This window comes from Diadema antillarum, unplaced genomic scaffold, assembly GCF_040938485.1.
Source record: "Diadema antillarum isolate AM-2024a unplaced genomic scaffold, OU_Dant_1.0 scf00000018, whole genome shotgun sequence".
NCBI lineage: Eukaryota > Metazoa > Echinodermata > Echinoidea > Diadematoida > Diadematidae > Diadema > Diadema antillarum.
The window spans coordinates 1,113,405-1,137,048 of NW_027270907.1; the positions used below are offsets into that span (position 1 = coordinate 1,113,405).

Here is a 23,644-nt window from a genome sequence, read left to right on the forward strand (position 1 = left end):
GTTAAATTAAAAGACACAGAGGAAATAATTCTTGAGAAACTTAAAAGCATTTTGCAGCATTACAATCCAGCTCTGAAGTCGTGATCTAAAGGAAACATGTATTCATTATTGCCAGTATCTTTTATTGCAACTAAATAGCGGATAATTGTAAGAGGAATAATTAAACAAGGAAAAGTAGAAATTACGCAGTGCGTAATATATGTCCCCGCCGGAAGTAGCATTTTGTAGCAAAATGTACAATATAGGTCAAAAATCAAGGTCAAAGGTCAAAGAAGTCAAAGGTTAAAATTCTGTGTAGAAGTTTTGAAGCGCTTACCTAGTGCCATCACATAAAGCAAACGGAATCGAAATCGGGTTAGAAATGGCAAAGGTAGCATTTTGTAGCAAAATGTACAAGAAAATGTAGGTCAAAAATCAAGGTCAAAGGTCAAAATTCTGTGTAAAAGTTTTGAAGCCCTCACCTAGTGCCATCACATAAAGCAAACAGAATCGAAATCGGGTAAGAAATGGCGAAGGAGTAGCATTTTGTAGCAAAATGTACAATAGAGGTCAAAAATCAAGGTCAAAGGTCAAAGAAGTCAAAGGTCAAAATTCTGTGTAGAAGTTTTGAAGCCCTCACCTAGTGCCATCACATAAAGCAAACAGAATCGAAATCGGGTTAGAAATGGCGAAGGAGTAGCATTTTGTAGCCAATGTACAATATGGGTCAAAAATCAAGGTCAAAGGTCAAAGAAGTCAAAGGTCAAAATTCTGTGTAGAAGTTTTGAAGCCCTCACCTAGTGCCATCACATAAAGCAAACGGAATTGAAATCGGGTAAGAAATAGCGAAGGAGTAGCATTTTGTATCCAATGTACAATACAGGTCAAAAATCAAGGTCAAAGGTCAAAGAAGTCAAAGGTCAAAATTCTGTGTAGAAGTTTTGAAGCCCTCACCTAGTGCCATCACATAAAGCAAACGGAATCGAAATCGGGTTAGAAATGGCGAAGGAGTAGCATTTTGAAGCAAAATGTACAAGATAGGTCAAAGGTCACGACTGAAATTCTGTGTAGAAGTTTCAAAGCTCCCATGTAGTGCTATCATATAAAGCAAACAGAATCAAAATTGGCTCATAAATGACAGAGTAGTAGCAAATTGAAGATTTTGATCACACACGGACGCACACACGGACGGACACACGGACGGACGGACGGACACACGGACGGACACACGGACACACACACGTACGGAGCCCGTTTCATAGTCCCCTGCTCGAACTCGTTCGGCGGGGACAATAAACAATCAATCAAAAATAAACGAAGGATGTCTCACTGAATGGGTGAGATCTGTGAAAGTGGTCAAATTAACAGGCCAGCCTGCAGGCCACGGCAGGTTTTTCTAACCTTCTATGGTCCATAACATTCAATATATCCACGTTGTCGAGAAATCTAACTCCAACAAATGCTAAACCATTATCCGTTTTCTCTCCTTTCTGGCCTTTGTGGGAGTGACCAAGTTATCACGCAGGTGGCCATGTTAAATGTTATGGACCATAAAATGTTAGAAGAAACCCTGAACACAACCGTAAACACAAACCTGCATTCCTAAAGGGTGGCCTATTTATTTGGCCACTTTCACTGACGGATCTCATTATTTCACTGAGACAGTCATTGTTCCTTCGTGATGACACTCAAAGTTGAAAAAGTGCAATTTGTCATTGCTATCTTTATTACAGTACTGTACAGAGTAGATGGCAACTAGCTTCTTGATTGTATCAATAGATAATCCAAAGAAACAGGAAATAAACTATCCCAATTACAAGGCGGCGGGACTTTCGCCGGGAATTCCCCTCGACCTTTACCATAATTCAAATCAAAAGAGGTAATCTCGCGGCACCGGTCTGAGCTTCCACTGACAGTTTCACCTCCTGTCATTAGGTTTTAACTGACTGCGATAATACTGACATTGCAACAGCTTCCAAACACCAACGTGCGTACTCGTTTACTGCAGACTGTTATCTAGATGAAACGTTAACACTGGCACCATTGGCACTTTTTGGGATCTGATAGTACTAGTACTTTGCGTGAGAAGAAGGGACGCCTTAAAGTCCCGTGCATATTAAATTATGTTAGTAAAGTTAACATCAGACTGAAATAAATTGCAACGCCCTCTCAATCAGATTTCTGATGCGAATGTTTCGGTTAGCAAACCAAAGAGAATTCCACTGTACCTACATATACATAATGATAATAATTATACTGTAGTTTACTTAGAAATCTCGCCCTAGCGATCTTCCCAAACTGCAAATATGGCTTATACTTAATATTTATTATATTCACAATCAGGGCCATGTTGCACAAAACTGTGGTAACGTTACAATTAATGCTAACTCTGGAATCCATGGTAACCATCAGTGCTTTCTTGGTTTGAATTGGCTATGGAATGAGTCTTGTTATGATAATTTTTCATTATTACTATCGTTCACATGTTGTATATTTAACAGTACTTAACATTGATTCGTCGTCGTCGTCGTCGCAGCATACTCTTGTCAGAGCGTAGCTTCCCTCACGGCAGCATGATACAAACGTCTGTTTTGAGCCATTCTAGTTGCTTTCTCCATAGAACCAAATGTCTCCCTCACCGTTCTGTCCCATCTATATCTTGGTCTCCCTCTACTACGCTTTCCAGGGAATTGGGCCATAAGGACTCTCTTTTCCATCCCACTGTGTCTCATAATATGCCCAAAATATCCAAGCTTCTGTTTCTTTACATACTTCAGTAGCCAGTCACTCGGTACATTGAGTACCTTTCTGATGTCTTCATTTGTTCGTCGTTCCACCCACGGGACTCTCAAAATTCTGCGATAACATTTATTTTCAAATGCACAGATTCTTTTCTCATCTGCCTTCCGTAGAACCCAAGCTTCGGATGCGTAGGTTGCAATTGGGAAAATGCAGGCTCTGAGAACTCTGAGTTTTGTCTCCTTGTCTTGTCCTTGCCATAGCTTCTTCATGGCATTCAATGCCTTCAAACCCATAGCTAGTCGGCTTTTGATTTCCCTGCTGTTATCACCATTTTGCTGCATTCTCACCCCAAGGTACTTGAAGTTGTCAACCTCCTCCAGTATTGAACCATCAATGCTAACTCTTTCATCATTTCCCCTTGTCTCATTAGCCACTGACATAACTTTTGTCTTTGATGCGTTCATTTTCAGACCATATGAGTTACTTCTCTCATTTAGGGTTGTGACAAAACTTCTCAGGCCAGTTTTTGATTTAGAGATTATAGCTGCATCATCTGCATATCGCAAATCTCCTAGCTCTTTCCCTCCAACATGTAGGAGATCAAAATTTTCTGCTTGTTTTCTGTCCAGTACTTCCCTCATTATGTTCTCTGTGTAGATGTTGAAAAGTGCTGGAGAGAGTGTACATCCCTGTCGTACTCCTTTCTTGATGCCAAACCAGTCCGTGGTGCCACATTCCAATCTAACAGCTGACTGTTGCTCTGCATACAAAAATTTAATCAACTTAATTACATGATGGGGGAAGCCCATTTCCAGCATCACTTTCCAAAGACGGTTATATTTGATACTATCAAAAGCTTTGGAATAATCTACAAAACAAATGAATACCTCCTGGTTCATTTCATGACATTTTTGAATGAGCAGTTGTAGGTTGAAGATGTGGTCTCGAGTGCCCCGGTGTTTCCTGAAACCTGCTTGGGCATCATTCAATTCCTTCTCTAGTTGTTGAGTGATCCTACTAAGAAGTATTTTTAGCATGATCTTGCTTGCATGACATATAAGGGAGATTGTTCTGTAATTTTCACAAATTTGTAGATCACCTTTCTTTGGGATGGGCACAAACAGAGCACGGCACCAGTCAACAGGCCATTCCCCTGTCTGCCATATATTCACACAGAGCTTGTGCATCAATGTAATGGCTGCTTCACCACCAGCAAGGAGTATAGTTCTGCTTGAATCCCATCACAACCTGGTGACTTTCCTCCTTTCAGAGCTTTCATTGCCGCTTCTACTTCAGATCGCAAAGGGGTCAGGTGACTGTCTTCTGATGTCTTTATCTTCCAGTTTAGCGGACTTTCTTCTGCTTCTTCCTCCACTTCCTCATCCTCGTACAGTTCCCTACAGTATTCTTTCCAGCGATCCAGGATGTTATTTGTTTCTGTTAAAATATTGCCTTCTTTATTCTTAATAACATTCAGACTGGGTTTAAACTTTTTGGTCAAATTCTTAATTTCACCATATATTGCTTTACTGTTGCCTGCTTTACTGTGTGCTTCTATACTACAACACTTGTTTAAAAGATATTGTCTCTTGTCTTTTCGGCATGCCCTCTTGATATCCTTTGTTGCATTACGGTACTCCAAGCTGGCAATGCTAACACCTTCCTCTTTCATACTTCTCCTCTTTTCAATGAGATTGAGTGTTTCTTCTGAGATCCATTCTGATTTTTTCCTCCTTCTCCGTGATAGGTGTTTTTTGGCTGTTGTGAGTGTTGCTTCCTTTGTTTCCTCCCAAAGATCATTTGGTGACATCTCTTCTGCTATCGCTGCTAGGGCCTCATATTGGTTATGTACCTCCACTGAAAAGATATCTGGTATGCTTGACACATCAAATCTCATGACTGGTTGACACTTCTTCTTGGCTTTGACTTTGCATTTCATATCTAAGCACAGTAGCTGATGATCCGACCCACAGTCTGCACCTGGAAATGTACGGGTGTTTCTAACACTTGATCTCATGGTTCTGCGGACAAGAATGTAGTCGATCTGATTCATTGTTGTCCCATTTGGGGCTGTCCAAGTATACAGTCTCCTCTTGTGGTGTTTGAAGAGAGTGTTGCATATGCTCAGATTATTTGCTACAGCAAATGACACAAGTTGTTCTCCCCTGTCGTTTCTTTCACCTAGCCCAAAGCCACCAACTGTAGTTTCCTCACCCAGTTCAAAACCTTCACCTACTTTTGCATTAAAATCCCCCATCAGGATGACGATGTCGTTAGTTGGGATTGAGTCAAGTACTTGTTGTATGCTCTCGTAAAACTGTTCAACATCTTCATCAAGGGCTGCACTCGTAGGCGCATAAGCCTGGATGACCGTGATGTTTGCTGGTTGACCTTGTAGTTTCAGTGTTAATACCCTATCGCTAATAGGGTTATATCCTAATAAAGAGTTTGCAACATCATCTGTCAGGTATATACCAACACCCCCTATTCCAGGTTGTTCTCTACCGGAGTAGATAAACATACCTCCTTCCTCAGGTTGAAAATGTCCTTGACCTGCCCATCTGTGTTCTGCGATACCCATTATGCTGATATTATAACGCTTACTTTCATTTATGACCATTTTGAGCTTTCCTGACCTCAAGCTTCTGACATTCCATGTTGCTACTCTCATGTGGTTTCTCAGCCGTATTCTTGAGTTTTCCACACTATCGCCTTCAGGTCGTGTACTTCCTGCAGGATTTGGTGCATGGCCATCATCTTGAGTAGTGGTACTTGCATCAACAATAGGCTCTTCGCCAGTAGCAACTTCTAGGACTTCAGGCCTGGTGGAGCCACCCTCTGTCCTAAAAACGTGATTTCCATGTCTTTGTGCTGCCATTTGGGTGTGTAAGCGATACAATTGAAATGTGGTAGGTCGCCATTACTTTCCACATTCGCAGTGCTCAACTAACTAGAGCAACAGTACCAGTCGCTGATGATACCATTCATCCGGCTGCTACTAATAACCAGTCACCATGTTGGTAGTCTGTCACCTCATGCTGAATTTTGGTTCCTCGTCCTGCTGCCAGCGAGGGGCCTAGTCAGTTTTATGGCGCTGACTACTCGCCAGTTACAGTGTAGGTAATAATGGTCAATTATGCACATTTTAAGAGCTTAGCTGTGGCCAAAGCTAAGTCCACGCATGACCTTCCTACACTGTCCGGATGCAGTTTAACGTCATACCCAGGACACTAACATTGATTATACTGATTTAATTTTTCGCAATGGCTGTTTCTATCCCTAACTCAGATCTTAGAAGTATTTTGAAGCACTAATGCTGGGCTTCTGTTTCATCTGCAAAATGGTGAATAATGCTTTTAATGAGACGCGAACAATGATTATTACAACACATAGTATTAACATGTTAACACATTCAAAGTTCACACTCAATGAAAAAACTAAATGTAATGGATAGTGAAATTGTTACGTCACTATATTACCCCTCACTAAGTATATCATGCAGTATTATAAATCATATCATATACATGAATATCCTCGACGTCATGAAGTCATTACACTATTGTTTTTTTTTTAATTTGAATATAGCTGTTGATTAGAGCTTGCTCTTTTTGGTGGAGCGCATGAATCCTGATAGATGTTACGGAATGTAAACTTTCTCATCAAAGGGGGCGGGCTTGTCAATTGCCTACTCGAATATATTTAGCCCTAGAGATAATCAATTACTTCGTTCCTTTACGCGAGCTTAAAAAAAAAAAATCTTAACTGGCATCTTCTGCCCATAATCCTGGTTACCCAATGAAAGTGATTTGATTTGATTTATTGATTCTTACATTATCATCGTACATACACATTCATGAGTATGTGTACATAGATTGTTGGTGGCATACATATATGAAATACGTTCTTAACATAGTAGGGTTTTTTTTCTTCATTGCCTTTACAGTGTACAGCAAAACGTATCAGCGATACAAGGAATTATACAGAAGGGTTACAGCTACAGCTTAAAGGGTGTGTACAGTTCTGGTTGAGGTGAGGATTTAGCTTTTAACGTTTTGCGAGATATTCAGAAACCACTCTATGAGATGTCAAAGAGCATGCAATTCTAAGGGACTCAAAAGTTGATTTGATGAAAATCGGTTTTGAAATGGCTAAGATATCCAAAAACAAGGTGAAACAAAGAGATCCTAATGAAAGGCGTGGCCTGTCACCTTTTATTATTATTAAACTTTTTTTTGGATATCTCAGCCATTTGAAAACCAATTTTCATCAAACAAACGTTGAATCCTTCTTGAAATTACATGCTCTTTCATATTTCATAGGAGGTTTCTCATTGTCTCACTTATAGGAATGTTGAAAACATGAATCCCCACCTCAACCAGTACTGTACAGTCCCTTTAAGCGTAGCTTGATTTGCTTGCAGCCCTCATACATCGGAAAAAAATAGGAGTGGATATAAGCTCTCGGGCACAAACTTTAAAGTTGGGTACAGACCTGTGCATGTTCTTCCGTCTTCGTTGAGCCTGTAGCCTTGAGGACACGTGCAAAAATACGAACCCACGTTGTTGACGCACACATGGTCACATCTAGAACTGTCGAAGGCGCATTCATTCACATCTGCATAATATGGTAAAAAAAAAAAACAGAATACAAACATTTTCGTTATTGCTCATCATATGACATTCTCTAAAATGTACCATAACACACCTTTGCTATCGGGTAAGCTGACTGTTCAATAAACTAGCAGTTTCGCAATTTTCGTAGTTTCGTTACATTCAGACCTTTTGTAATTGGCTTGGACCACGCTCCGTTAACATCCGATGGGTTCATAAAACAAATAGTGAACGGTCTTTATACGTGCAATTAAAAAAAATCCTCATTATTTAATTTGGCTTTGGCTCGTGAAGTAGAGCGTCTATCTACATCTTGCATCTCATGAGAAATCCTGTAAAATCACGCTCATTGACCATTCACATTGTATACTTACTAGCACGTGGACGGGCTAGAGCGAATGTAAAGAGAATAGGGTGTATATAGGGTGTACAATAAAAAGCAATAAAGTTCATAAACTTGAACTTAATGATTAATGCTCCTTTTGTGCGTCAATAAAAATCAAAGCGAGACAGAAAGATGTGTAATCTTTTTTTAAATGAAATGTCCACTGATAATAATAGATTAATGATATAGGTGATAATTATGACTATCATAATTATTGACCATAATTATTACATGATAATACTATAGTAATCATGATATCTAGAATAGTAATTGTGGTGACGACTATGAGAACATGATGACAATGTTGTTAAATGTATACACCTTTAGATGTAGAAACCATGTACCCCGTTATCACGCATCTTATGCGAAAAATTACAATAAACTTTGTGTATTTAAAAAGAAGGCATCTCTTAATGAATAGAAATAGGGAACAAATGCCAGGCAAAATTATTTTTCTAAGCATGTCTCAGTACAGTAAAAAAAAAAAACAAGTGGAAACAAAAAGATATAGAATTGGGAAAACGAAAGAAGGTGCACTGGAAGACACCAAATGCACTTTCAAACCGTCAGTGAAGATACGACCCTGAATTAGAAGTGACAGTTGCTAATTGCATTCAAAGTCTTACCGATGCAGCTGAACCGATCATGGGGATCGACGGCGAAACCCTCGGGACAGGTGCAGGAGAAGCTCCCGGGAGAGTTGCGGCACTGGTACGCACAACCTCCGTTGTTCAGTAAGCACTCATCGATTTCTTTCAACAACAAAGAAGGAAAACATGGACTTGAAATTTATGACATTTTGAAAAAACAAAACATGATAGTATGCGACTCACATACATGCACACACACAGACACGCACCGCTACAAACACAGCTTAATTCTACTGGAAGGCAACTAATTCTTTTAAGTGAGCCACCTAAACTTACTCTGGATACTTCTATCCACTTACCCGCTCACAAACAGAGAAGTACATTAACCTGTGTAATGAGGGAGTTAGCAAGGGGCATTACTATGTAAACGTAAATTTCTGGGTGATACTGTTCAAATCCGCCTAATTACTTTATGATTGTCCCTTTAAATCATCAAACAGATAAACAGCTTTGCATCCCATATTTTGCTAAGTAACGATCATGTAAAAAAAAAAATACACAAGCGTCCACACATGAAATTTGATGTTTTGTTCAAAAACAAAGACAAACGAACTACAGAAGAAGGAAGAAAGTCGTATGATTTGTACAGCCCTGTAAAACCAACATGAGGGGCTAGTGTTTGTGTTACTCATGTACCGGGAGAGTTATTGACTTTTTCTTGCCTACCTATACACGAATTCTGATCCTGGGGATCTAGTGTATAACCAGTGTTACACGTGCAGAAGTAGGATCCCTCGGTGTTGATACACGAGTGTTGACAGGCATGGTTGCGCATGGCACATTCGTTGACGTCTGGATTCCATTCGAACGAGGAATGAAAAGGTTAACATCATACTTCGTCACCAAAGATTAACAGTTCCCTATGAAAACATACAACCCACAAAAATAACACACACAAAAATTACGTAACATTTGTACTGTAATTTCATCCATTTCAAAGGACATCTTTGAGAACAGTGTAAATTGCAATATAAAACATTTCGTAACAACTGAGGTAGTGTGAATTATACCAGAACAAAAAATAAAAATAAAATAAATAAGCAAGTTTAGTGAGTTACTTACGCTATTATCTATTACTTTTAGTCACGTGATGCAATTCATCACTCCTGATCCCCCGTATTGAACTGGAAGATCTTCAAATGTAAGACATTAACAACTTACATACATTCTCTACATCCCTGATTATGGATGATGTATAATAACAATAACATTTTAAAGAAAAAAAATTCTAGATATCGTTTTCGTCATAATAATGTTATTTGTAACAAAGAGAGGCAAGTTGGCATCAACTATTGCAGAATTTATATGTTGCATTTCTCTAGCATTGACATTACTGTCAGTTGATTCAGATTGAAATCAAACGATGTTTTAAAAATCTATTTCGAATCAGATTGGATGGTGTTTACTAAGTACTTCTACTATACATTCCAAAGGAAAAAAAAAACAAATTATATCAAGTATATCATATGATATTACAGGGGCGTCACCAGTTTTTTTTTTTTTTTTTTTTTGGGGGGGGGGGAGAGTGCGTTTATATTTCTAATACCACTTCTGGGTTTCATCACCTAACAAGCACAAAAAAGGGGGGGCCCTCAGCGCAAATTTCTGATTCCACTTCCGGATTTCTTCAGGTGACCAAGAAAAAAAAAACGTCTCTTAGGGGCAAAAACTCTGTTGTTGTTGTTTTTTCTTTAGGGTCTGTTTTATATTGCATTGTAGAGTCACTCAAGTATTGTATGTAAAGCGTATAAAGATTACCAAATATTTGTTATCTTCTTCTTACTATTATTATTATTATTATTATTATTATTATTATTATTATTATTATCATTATTATTATTATCACTATTATCATTATTATTATCATTATTATTATTATTAGTTAGTAGTAGTAGTAGTAGTAGTATCATTATCATTGTTATATTACTATCATTATTATCATCATCATTACTATTACTACCATTATTTTATTAGTATTGTTATTATTATCATTTTCGCTGATGCCTGCCAGATAGTCACCTGCACATCGAACACTAGATCCAGGGACGACGATGAAGCCGATTTTGCATCGGCAGTCGGCGATTGAAGGTCGACCGGGGTCACTGGTGATCGAGTTTTCTGGGCACGGTTTGCAGCGCCGTCCGTTTGAGCTCAGGTAGGTGTTGGCGGGACATTCTGCCGTCAAGAACAGTCGGTGGATTAATGCATGCAAACTAATGATGCATGCATCATATGCCATTGCAGGGGCGGGTCCAGGAATTCCGTAAAGAGGGGCGCCTTTTTACAAAATTGATGGGGGCGCACGCACCCCACCCCCCATTTTTTCTTTTTATTTCTTTTGTTTTGAAAAAAAAAGGGGGGGCGCGCGCCCGGTGCACCCCTGCCTGGATCCGCCATTGCATTGCAACACACAAAGACCAGGGTCCCGTTTCATAAAGCTGTTCGTAAAGTTACGCATGACTTTACGAAAGACTGGAATATGAAGTGCCAATATGAGTGCCCACTTTTCCCCTTACCTGCTTACGTTTTAACAAAGTACGACTGTATGTCAATATTATCTTCATCTACAGCAAACAAAAATACGCTTTCAACTAAAAACGTGTGTTAACATGTAAGAATAATCATTATCATCTGCAAATTTAGCTATTAAAATTGATTAACAATGATTAGGAAACCCACTTGGCTTGCCATATTGAAGTCGTTAGTAAAGCCGTGCGCAACTTTACGAACGGCGTTATGAAACAGGGCCCAGAATTTTCATTCAATCCGAAAAAACATTACAAACATTCTGAGGGGTTAAGGGCCTATCCCACAGGAGGAGACGTCGCCACGACTGCTGCCGCTACTGATGGTCAGTCTCGGTAGACCCAAAAAATGGCTTGAGCTCTCACCAAGGGGACAACTGCAGAGCGACGCCCGAGACGTCTCCAAACAAGATGACAACTTATTCACCCGTAACTTCATCGCGACTTCTCCGAGAAGCATTCTCTGTTGCCGAGACGTATTCGCGACGTCTCAAAATCGTCGCCGGTAGGTCGCCATTAGGTCTCGGAGACGTCTCGGACAAAATTAGTCACAGCGACGAGGCAACGACATCTCCGGGACCAGCTGAAATTGGAAAAGGTTTCTTTAAAATTTTGAACATGCTCGATTCTCCTCAGGACCCGGCTATAGTCTCCAGGAGACATCGCGGAGACGCCGAGAAGACATCTCCGCAACCAGCCATCACCAGACCGATGAGATACCCACTTATTGCTGAGTGGATGGGGCAGTGAATCCTACAATGTCTGATCCTATTGCCCTCGGTGATTTCTCAACAGCTCTATGCCCCTGGGACTCGCCTCTTTGAATGCATAATAAATTGCTGCTTCCTCGCTTTATTTAGGATTGATGGATCAGCACGTCTTCCCCCATTCGCTGGGCAGGAAAAGATCATCAAAGGCGACACCATCAGCTATAGACAGCGTCTGAAGACTATCATTCCCCGGGCTATCATTCTAGGAGTCAGAGTACATCATCTTTTATTCAGAATTTATACTATATTTATTAAATCGACCTTTCATATATGGCAAAGACATGACAGGTCAGTAAGACTCTGTTACTACACATGAAAACTGAAATCAAACTAAGAGCCCGACACACCTTACCTTTATAGCAACACACAATCAGTGCCGACTACAACGCCACACCCAACATCTCAGTGGGAAATATGAATTGGGTAATGGAAACTTAAATACATGTATTATGATTGACAAGGTCTCGACCCCCCCCCCCCCCCCGAAAACGTCGAACTACTCGATGCTAGTGTTACTTAGTACTTTTGTTTGGCTTACCTCTGCACCGCCTTCCTCCCACAAGGGCTGAGCCCGATGGACACAGGCACTGGTAACCGCCGAAGGTATTGCGGCATCGGTACTCGCAGGGCGACGACGGACGTGAACACTCGTTGATGTCTAAGATTTTTTTTTTTCGGTTCAAAGAAAAGTTGTTGAGGGACACAGTGATATTCATAAAAAGATCTCACAATACGGCTTGCAAAGACAGAATTTGTGATACCAAAACTGATGCTAACGTAATGTCATAATAACCCGCCATTTAGTGACCTTGATTGAGATGCTGATATCGAAGCCGAGAAAAGTACACACAATGACTTGAAAGCAAAAGTAAAACAATATCGAATTTGCTGAACAATGAAAACTTTGACACTTCACCAATCTCTTTTCTGACATTCAGAGTCTAAGAATAGTGGACATACGACTCTTTTGCAGGGAATGTTAATTTGATTTAGTGGGCTTAGTGTATTTGCTCCTCTTATCGTTCGCACAAGACGACGAAATTATTTCAAATTAATATTGTAATTCATTCTTATTCTCTAAAAATTCTTATGTAGCTCACAGTCACGCATTGATAAAGTATGAGCACGAATCATACATCCTCAAGAATAGTGCATGCAAATCTTAATACACTCTTAAAAACACACAAACAGCAAACAAATAAAAACAAAAACATTAAAGGCCTTTATCATGCACACAAATAGTTTGACAGATATGTTATTTAATAATACAGAAAACATGACACATATTCTGGTATGAATAAATTGTATAATATCTATATGTAAAAAAAAAAAATCGCCAAATAGGGCAACAGCATAATCAAAGACCAATCTCTTTTGGGAGATGGTGATACAGGAATTGTGTGAAGGAGTGAGAGATGAATGCCAGCTGAAAACGGCTGTACTCTGACAACTATTTTTTACCTTCACACGTTCGCCTGTCACGTGACAGAGCGAGTCCCCGTCGACACTGGCAAGACGCCGTCCCGTTAACCGTTACGCATGAGCCGTAAGCACACCGCATTCGAGAGCACGGATCCACGATCTGATCTGCAAAGACATAACGGGATATACTTTGTTAATTCTATAGGAAAAACTATAAGATGATGAGGAAAAACACGCCTAGATTGTTTCTTTCTTTTGATTTTGATTTGATTTTGATTTGACTTTGATTTATTTCAACAGGGTAAAAAGCCTGCTATCAGCTCTGAAGCTGATTTCCAGCAGGGCACGCGTGCAGTGCATAAGAATTTACAAAACTGCTTCAAACACAAAGAGTATCAGGTACAATGATAATAGTAATAATAACAATAAAAACAATTGTAATGATAATAATAAAACACAACATAAATGACCTGCAAATGAACAGAATTAAAAGTGGAACATATATGTGAATATAAACATAAAATGATTTGGAATGACAAAGAGTACATTTCGATGACAACAGGAGTAAAATTGTGACAGAAAAGAATAATGTGCCTAATGAAAACAAAAATTTGATACAATGACTTGTTACAATAATGAATGGCAAGAGATTAATATAATATCTATAAATCTACTTTCTGGATTGCTTTTAAAAGAGCTCAAGTTGTCAATGATTCGAAAGAACGAAAACCTGAAGTATGGCAAGATGGAATGACAGATGTTACTGATGTTACCAGATAGCTTGCCTGAGGCTTGCCCGATATATGGTAACAACTATCCTACGTGTAAACTGCATTCAAAACATTGAAATGCACATTGTGATCGAAATAGCTTGCTACAGGTGCTAAGAGGAAAATATGCATGAAGTTGAAAACATAACTAAACCGACCTAATCATTTGACTCTTCATTATGCATTGCAAGCTTTGTTTATCATGACTTACTGAAGAAAAAGTAGCATTTTCAAGTTTAATGTTAGTTTCAAATGATGTTATACTCAATCATACTTCGTTCAATTGACTTTTTATTACATCTACACACGCATGAAAAAGAAATTCGGAAATGAAATCTAACAATCACTCAATGAATGTATAGCACTATCGTTTCATTTACATTTACAGTCATATGTTGCTGTGCTTTTGCGCTTTTGTTTTTTTTTGTGGGTTTTCTTCTTTTCTGTCCTGTAATGTCTGTCCTGTTTTGAATTACTTTATATTTTTCTTTTGTAAATCAAGAAAGTCTAAGTGTTTTGCGTCGATTATATTAGTTGTCCACATACGAGTATAAGCACTGCTTAGACAAGTGGTCCCCTACTTTTTTTCAGAACATGTAGATAATGAAACAAGTTTGGTGTGAGACTATCTATACTTGTTTTCAATAGTTAGTCACCTCTGATTTTAATCTTACCGTCGATCAATGTGTAGGCGTCTCTATTCTAGATTATTTGTAATTTTCCTATACTGCGTTGTGTGGTAGAAAATGAAAAAAAAATAAATAAATTGGACTAAAATTAAATTGAACTTTCGCTTACAATATCCCATAAAACAGCCCGGGATTTAATCAAAGGAATGATAATTTACTCATTAACTACGTAACCAGGCTATCGAAGTATGATACCTTTCTGCGCATTTAATAGTCAGAAAAACTATTTCTGCATAATTCCAATTATTTTTCTGTCGGTAGCGTCTGTGTTCTGCGTTGGCTATAGGGTGTGCCGTTAAATAACGCCTTTAAAAATACAGGACAAATCAATATGCTACAAACAAATTAAATGATTGGTAGTCAGGGATATAAAAATAATAGATTTTTTTTTTTTTTGGTCAAACGGGGGTAGTCAGGTTATAATACTTCATGGCCGATTAGAAATCAATGCCATTTTTTCTGTTTGTTATATTTACAGACTAGTAATTACTGTTATTTAGCTATTTCGTCTTATAGAATGCATTGTGTGTGCTTAAGTAGATCCTACTCATCTTTGCACGAAAATTCATGATATAAGCGAACTTGTTGACAGAATATCGTCATAACACGATAAACATGACATTGCTTCTCAATTGGACTGTTTTGTAAGGGGTGTTTTGTTTGTTTGTTTTGGGGTGTAACTATAGCCATGAATACAATGGAGTAAAGAGGCTAAACAGGTGCACGGAGAAGATACAGGGTTCTGGCAACTTTATTGTTGAAGGGGAATTAGGGAGAAAAACAATTCTCTTCTTAAAACATAGGTACTTCTCCGCTTGGAAAGTTGGCTGTCATGAACGCGTCTCCATGGATACGATCTTCTAACCTAATCCGACTTTTGATATACATCCTCTTGTAAAAGAAAAAAAAAAATCAGGGCCATTCTATCAACAGTTGATGCATCATGAAAAACGAGGCAAAAACAGGAAACAAATCATCTTCCAAGTGGTGCCCCCCCCCCCCCCCCCTCCTCCGCCTTCCCCCATTCCTCCCCCGGCTTGACTGACTCACATGCGCACGAGTGTCCATCGGCGTTGAGCTCATAGCCCCGCTGACAGCTGCAGGAGTAGCTGCCCCCGTGGTTGTGGCATCTCTCGCTGCAAGGTCCCCTACCACTGTTCGGAGCGCATTCGTTGATATCTGCATTGAAACACAATTTCAAAAAGCATTAATTGAAGTATAGTTACAATACTGCGTCTTCAAGCACACTGAAATCGTAAAAGAAAATAGATTTTAAAAATATCGAAGTGACCCACATGATCGAGGTAATTATTTCCAATATTAAAAAAAAAATGATGTACAGATATTTGTACACAAGACACAAATGTTAAAGTCATGATAAGTAAATCTCTGCGCAGCTCCTCCTCCTACAAGTAGCATCAATTAGCTAAGAACACATTGGTTCTTTCGGGGTAAGAGACCTCCATGCTAACTGGACTTAAATGGAGATATAACCGAGATATAATTGAACAGCCTGACTGACTCATGAAGTATTTTCAGTATCTGTGCAAGACTTCTGAAGAGACCCTGAATTTGTGACCGGTTGCAACGACTGACTATTGATGATTATATAAATGAAGGGATGTCATATTGTGCATCGGAATTCGATCAGATTTTCAATAAATATTACAGTCCACTACATCTTGACATCCGACAGGCAGACAGACGGGAACTACATCTTCTTACTTCGAGTTTTTCTTTGTTTCTTCTACTATCTTTCCTCTATTTCTATCTTCTATTTTCATTCTTTGAATCATGTACATTGTAATCTGTATATTGATGTTTTCTGTGATATTACTGGAATGAAATTTGATTTATGTATGAAAATTTATGTTTGAAGAAAATAAATCAAACAAACAAACAAAACATACATCTAACGGTACCTGAAATTTGATCAACCCTTTCCCTGCACGCGATTCTAAAAATCCTTACTATCTATCTTTATGATATACAATGTTGATAGGATCACATTGTAATCGAAAGAAAAATATCATCGTATGACGTCAGTGGCACACTCAGAGCTAATACTGTTTTTGGTACCGACACAAGTAGTAGGTTGAAGTATATAGGTTGCATTATTTCATTTATTTCTTGTTTGCTCAGTAGTTTTGGAAGTTAATGAAAAAAAAAGCTGGTGGCGAGTACAATTATTCTGGGGGAAAATATACACAAGAAAGGGGTTGGATATAGTTGTAGAACCACCAGTTACGGGATAGCATTAGCTTTTAATTAAAAAAAAAAACAGACAAACAAACAAGAACATGCCACCTTTGCTTCTCAGTTTCTCGTCACTGTTATATCTACAGATACGACTGTCGATAAGAATTCCTTATTTAAAGATTTTTTTCTTAAAGACTACACGTAATATTTCATGATAATAGGTTGCATACTTACGTCAAAATGCAGCCCATATGGATTGATAAGTCGAACAAAAACTTTGTTGCGTAAATCGACCCTAATCACTTCCTAATAAAGACGACACAATTAGAGTACTTGCAACATTTTGATTCCAATCTTTATTTTCATTTTATTCCGAGAATTTTTTTTTCCGAGTACACAGTAACTTATACATGACAATGTAACATGCAGACAGACTGCGTCATAAAAATAGCATGGAAATCGTCCATTTCATCGCAATTTAATGTTTAACATCATTATTAAAAAAGTAGCAGGAAAACATTGCACAATACATCATGCATAAAATACACAATAAAATCATTGGTATCTTACCAGTATATCAATGCAATTCTCTCATTAAGCAAATTAATAAGCTTGAAAAACTATCCCGCCTTGAAAAAAAAAGGAAGAAGAAAAAGAAGTGGTCAGGGTCTTCATTGCATGAATACATTACTGACTACACTTATAATGGCCCAACGCGCAGGCTATCAATATTTTTGATCCGACATTTTGCTACATTGATTCAGACCGCCCCCTGTACGCTTTAACTGTCAAAAAAAAAAATGAATTGGTTCTCGCCACTTAGATTCTCGCAAAACGCCACCCAACCGAGCGATATGCCGCGAGCGCAAAGCTGATAGGACGCTTTACGCACCGTCACAGCTCCTCCCGTTGATGTGCAGGCGGTAACCTGGACGACAAGTGCATGTAGCCCGCCCGTTGATGTCCAGACAGTTGTGCGCGCATCGCCCGTTCCTTAAACCACAGTGAGCTTTTCAGTTGGAAAACAAGTTTCAAGACCATTTTATAAAGGTGTAATAAGAAGGAAAAAACAACAACAAACAAAAGACACGCACTCACGTATCAACTATACATGGATATATCATTTCTCATGAAATAACTCTTCATAGTTTTTATCAACTTGCTCTCCTTTTAGAATAATATAGGCATTTGTATATCCGTACTTGAAGAGTTTTATCGCAAAATGGGCTACCAAGTAAGCACCATTTTTAAACATTTCAAAGTAAATCCATCATCAGACAGAGCAAAATAAAACCTTTCCAGTCATGCCTCACTTGTAACATGACAAGGAATATTCTAGAAGTTATGATTTTCTTTTTTCCCCTCTTATTTTGCAGCTTTAATTACAAATATCTTAAACTTAAGAAAATTATAGTAAGCTCGTTTTACGATAGAACTTTTCATTTCTTCAAGATCTCAATCACCAAATTAGCACAGTTCTTTTTAACGAGCTCTTCTATACGAAGAAATGTTAATTATGGTAATGGCTAAAAAAAAAAAAATCGGTCATGTACGGAAAAACATCTTGCGGTGTCGGTAGGATGCTGGTGTCATGACCGTTTGAATCTATGGAGAAATCTTGACCAACATGAATTGAAAGTTACATTAATTGTGCTACCGATGCTACAGTGACAGGTTAATTAGTTATCATAATTAGGTATCTCTTCGTGTATGATCAATACGACACGAAACCTCTAGCGTGTTTCATCAATAGTACGCACCAACACATTGGATGCTTTCCCCAAGCCACGCTCCCCTCGAACAAAAAAGCCGGCCCTGTCTCAGCAGCCGGAAGCCGGGGTCACACAGGTAGGTCACCGCCCAGTAGGTAGTGCCCTGCTCGTCGAGTTCGGTCGTGTACCGGGGAGTTCCGTGACGGACGACCGGGGCCTGACCGCAGGACGTCCCTTCCCGAACCCGGAAGAGGACCGACTGGTCTCTGGTGGCGGGTTCTGTCGGAGCTGGCGGCACAGGAATGTCCTGGACGCAGGTGGGCGCTGTTCCGTTCCAGCGCCGCCCGTCGCAGAAGAGCACCCTGGAGCCGATGAGGTGGTAGTTGAGGAAGCAGCGGAACTCCACCACAGACAGCCTGTGCATCTCAATGAGCAGCCCGTTTTCCGGCTCGGTGAGGCGTTCACACCCGGTCTCTGCAGGGAGCGAACATGTGGAAACAATCTTCAGGGATCTATCCGTCAAACAGACATCATTTTACAGGCACAAACTGTTCACATTAAAATAATGATTAATATGTCAAGTTCTCGTGCCACCCTAGAATATATTAAGGAAATTACCTCATGGAAACACCTATTATTCCATTTTCTTTTCATTCTTGAGTTCTCCTTAGTCTTGTCTTCCCGAAGATGCTTAGGGATGTAGACCAAGCTTGACCTGTCCTGTCTTGCCCATCTGAACTGTTTTATTTTTACACTGTATTTTTTCAAATGTCCAATGATGGTTGGTTAGTTGCTGACCCTTGACATAAATGTATCAAGCATTCACTACTTCCTATGGGAGGCTGTTTCAGCCCTTTATGGTCGTCGTCGGTAGGAAAGATGATCCCCTGTATTACGTTCTGCAGGGGAACAGCTGGAACTGTTGCTATGACAGCGTCGTTGGCGAGGGGCGTGGGAGGAGATTTGATTTGATTATTACTCTTCTCTTGTGAGATTAAAGAAATCGTAATCTATTCAAATTAATGATTCTTGCGTAGGGTTGTCTTTATTGCAACTGATTGACAAATAGCCCTACATCGACGTAATGTGTTCGAGTAACAGCCACGATAAGAATATCATGGGCATACATACTCGGATGGGATGAAGTTGGTATGCATGATTTGTCAATCACTTGCGAGAAATAATGATTATCATACATGTGTTTGTGTTTTGTGTATGTGGTGTGTGTGTGTGTGTGTGTGTGTAAGACAGACAGACAAACAGACAAAGATATAGATGGATTGAGAACATGATTGACTTTAAATGCAAATCTCAGTTAAAACTTCGTTTGCCAGAGTGTGATGGTACATGGTAGAGGTCTATGATGTGATATACATCACACTGTACAATTGTATACTTATCAATTATGTGCGCATGGTGACGTTCTCGCACAGAAGATAGTCTAATCGCACCCCACCCACGATCAGACCACGCAGCTCCGTTAACTATTTAACGAGACAGGCTAATTGATAACTTTGTGGCGTGACCGCAAAAGGCCGCCTCGTGTTGACTCATTTCTGTCCAAATCGGCGTTCCATGTGAAACCAAAATAGCCACTGCTAACTCACTGGCACAGATGATCGGCGTCCTGTCCCACTCTCCGCTGGGCAGACACCGCAGGATTTCGGACCCCACCGTCGGGAAAGTGCGATTCACGCATGTGTAGGCCACCGATTCGAAACTCTTGACGACGACCGCACCTGGCACCTTGGGTGGGGGCGGGCAGTTGGAGATGGGTAGGAAGTCCAGTCGCGGGAAGCTCTGCTGCCTGCACGTCGGCACCGTGTCGTTCCATCGAGTGCCGTCGCAGAATATGGTCTTCGACCCCTGGATCCAGCTCAGTCTGGGGCACTTGTACACAACCACTGCGCCCTCCATGCGGACGAAAGCGCGTCCAGTCGCAAATTTAGGCAGAGGGCTGCATCCAGGCGCTGTAAAAGTAAAATAATAATAATAATAATAATAATGATGATGATAATAATGACAATAAAGAATGTCTTCATTTTTTCTGTAGGAGATCACGTGCCATGAGGGTGATCACGATATTGTACCTTGTTTATATACAAACTGTATTTACACAAAATCCCTTTGCCCGGTTACCTTCCACCCATAGCCATAAGTACAAGGACAATGTTGAACCGAAGAATATCATTTGTGTACTTTGGGCTAAGATGTACAATAAACAAAGAGAGAAAGAACGAAAGAAAGAAAGACGGAAAGAGGAGGAGGCAGGGAGGGAAAGGAGAACCAGGGAAGGAGGAGGGGAAGAAGAGGAAGTAGTAGATCAACATAGAAAAAAATAGTGGTAGCAGTAGCAGTTGTACTACTGACTACTATTACTGCACTACTACTTGTAGTAGTAGTAGTAGTAGTAGTAGCAGTAGTAGTAGTAGTAGTAGTAGAAAGTAGTACCAGTAGAAATTGTAGAATCACTTGTTGTAGTTAGAGTAGCAGAAGCAGAAATAGCAGACGAAATAAGTGGGGGAAAATCGACGAGATCGAGGAAGAGGAGGAGGAGGAGGAGGAGGGGAGGATGCTAAGAGGAAGAGGGGGCATGTAGAAGAAAGAAGTGGCAAAAGAGGAAATTGAGGAAGAGGAGGAGGAGGAGGAGGGGGAGGAGGATGAGAGATGATGCAGATGATGGTGATGAGCACGGACAGAAACTCACCCACACATATCGGGGCCTGGCCCGACCACCTTCGGTCCCTCTGACATCGGAGTGTCTCCTCCCCATACCTGGCGTACCCGGAGTGGCACTGGTAAGACACGAAGGCCCCGTCGCCGACGAGCGACCACGAGCCGTGTTCGAGTCTCGGAGGCTCGCCGCACATCTGCGAGCGTCCGCTGAAATCCCCTAGAACGGCGGGAATGACAGTAGAAACGAGAAGACACATAATGTACGTCGATATCAGCATCATTATCGCTTAACCCTCCAAATATAAAGGGCAAAGCTACCAGAAATACAATTGTAACTATGTCTTGCCTGTGTAAAGAGCCAGATTATGCTCCTGTGCACACCATTTACACTCCCGTTATTAGTGTTGAAACAGAACGAGATGAGTGCACTTCGTGCGAAACACAGTGAGACCCAATGTTAAGCCAAACGCCCTTCACTAACAGGAAAAAAAAAACAAAAAAAAAAAACAACAACAAAAAACCACCCCAAAACACGGGATATCATGGGACGATGGAATCGAAAGTAACGCGCTCATAATTCTTTCCCGGAAATGCATACTGAATGCTCATCATTTTCAGGCACAAAGCCAAATTCTGCAGAGCCGGGATATTCGGAAGGCAGTGATCAACAATGTGGTGCACGTACTAGTAAATACATAACGCCATGCCAAACACTATCCAACCGGAAATCCCATTGTTTCCAGATGACTACACCGATGAATGAAATTTATATTACTGGAGTCACCAGCTGGACAAAGTGTTAAAAAGTTTGCTGACAAAATATCCGCTGTTTTCCCCTAAATGTAGAGCGACCCTGCAGCTGAGCAACCGTGTGGACGATTTCCAGTACTTTATGAAGTTTTATGAAGGTTTGTGAAGTTTGTAGTTTTATGGAAATTTTACGATATTTGATGAAATTTTCTCTAAAAAAAACCCAACCCCGTCTAGTATGTGAACATCGCTGGCCAGTGATCATGGACTATATTGCTATTGGATTCAATAAAAACATTTCATCGTTCGATTTGCATCGGGGCGTGTAATGGGAATGCTCACATTAATTTTCCAATATATAACTATATCATTTTTATTATACTGTTGTCAGGAAGCGAGTACTGCCGATAACCAGAAAAGCACGTGTGTCAAATCAATTTTATTGATATGATAGATCACTTGACAGTCCTTTCTTTTAAAATCGCAGCTTTTAATGCAATAAAATGTTCATAACTACGGATGTCTATTCTTACAAAAGAGTATATCTATTCCACAACCCTCGATAAACATGAATTAAATGAAGTGACAATACACAGTCATAATGTGGCAGTATCACATGATAATTATAATTGTTGGAAAAACCTCAGAGCAACTTCAATTCACTGTCAAAATCATGGATAGTATGACAGTGTTAATGCTTTTTTGTTTTCTTTTGCTTTGTTTTGTTTTGTTTTGTTTTGATTAAATCAAACCCTTCTGTGTGTCATTCTTCGCTTAAAATCGTTTGTTGCAATTTGCTTTCATATTGTAAAACAAACAATGTATTACTTACGATGACATGAGTACTTGTAACTTTGAGCTACTAGTATGTAATGTTTACACAGATGTGACTACATTGAATCATTCAAATCGATTCCCCCTCGCTTTCCACGGAAACTAATCATGATTGGCCCAGACAGAAAACTGCCCCCACCCCCCTCTTTTTCTCTCCCTTCCTCTCTCTCTCTCTCTCTCTCTCTCCCTCTCTTCCTATATATAACATATATCACACTTGGCCGGAAAACTGAGTAAGGGAGAGATGGAAAATGAGAGTTTTGATGATAAACTGGAAACTTACTCTTATCTTCTAAAAAAAAAAAATGAAAATCGCACTTAAAGAGAAAACATGGAATACGAATATAATCTCATCCTCCCCTTAAACACACTATTTATCATTTGCAGATAACACAAAACTTAGCTAGCTTTAGTGCTTTAAAACAATTCTGAAATTATGAGTTAGGTATAGAAACAACCAATAATGTTAATTAGTATAATCAATGTTAAATATTGTTAAATATACAAAATGTGAACAACAAATTCTTGAAAATTATTTCTATAATCAACCGTCTACAGTTATGGTTTAATGAGAAAAAAAACGATAACTCCTTATATTCTAGGCTTTATTGCCATTTTTCTTTTAATATCGTAGGATGTTTTGTGATACAACTGACCTACACATGTGCATCGAATGTGATAATTCAAACATTTTTGTAAATCACTGTTCCTGATGGTTAACAGTGGTTTTAAACATGTCCTCTTCGTCCTACCAGCACCAGCTCTATTATCTAAGCCACTCAGTTTTCCATTCATTTATGAGAGTCACTGGCTTTATAGACGAAGTCTTAAGATCATAAATTTTCTTTCATGTTTTGTTGTATTTCTCTACCCCCACCCCACCCCTGTAGTCATCTCACACAAGCACTATAGAACTCTTGGTAACAATGTC

At 39.6% G+C, this 23,644-nt stretch overlaps 1 protein-coding gene across 1 annotated transcript in view; it reads right to left on the reverse strand.

Annotated features, from left to right (window-relative positions):
• LOC139728123 (uncharacterized) overlaps positions 1 to 23,644 on the reverse strand; it is a 47,448-nt gene that overhangs the window by 19,063 nt on the left and 4,741 nt on the right. Inside the window, exons 2-12 of the mRNA XM_071639086.1 lie at positions 21,161 to 21,346; positions 20,061 to 20,423; positions 18,502 to 18,927; positions 17,634 to 17,750; positions 15,593 to 15,721; positions 13,123 to 13,248; positions 12,200 to 12,319; positions 10,386 to 10,541; positions 9,033 to 9,158; positions 8,343 to 8,468; positions 7,213 to 7,335 (exon numbers count right to left, since the gene is read on the reverse strand). Coding sequence (XP_071495187.1) covers positions 7,213 to 7,335; positions 8,343 to 8,468; positions 9,033 to 9,158; positions 10,386 to 10,541; positions 12,200 to 12,319; positions 13,123 to 13,248; positions 15,593 to 15,721; positions 17,634 to 17,750; positions 18,502 to 18,927; positions 20,061 to 20,423; positions 21,161 to 21,346 — 1,998 coding nt within the window. The remainder of the gene's footprint in view (positions 1 to 7,212; positions 7,336 to 8,342; positions 8,469 to 9,032; positions 9,159 to 10,385; positions 10,542 to 12,199; positions 12,320 to 13,122; positions 13,249 to 15,592; positions 15,722 to 17,633; positions 17,751 to 18,501; positions 18,928 to 20,060; positions 20,424 to 21,160; positions 21,347 to 23,644) is intronic.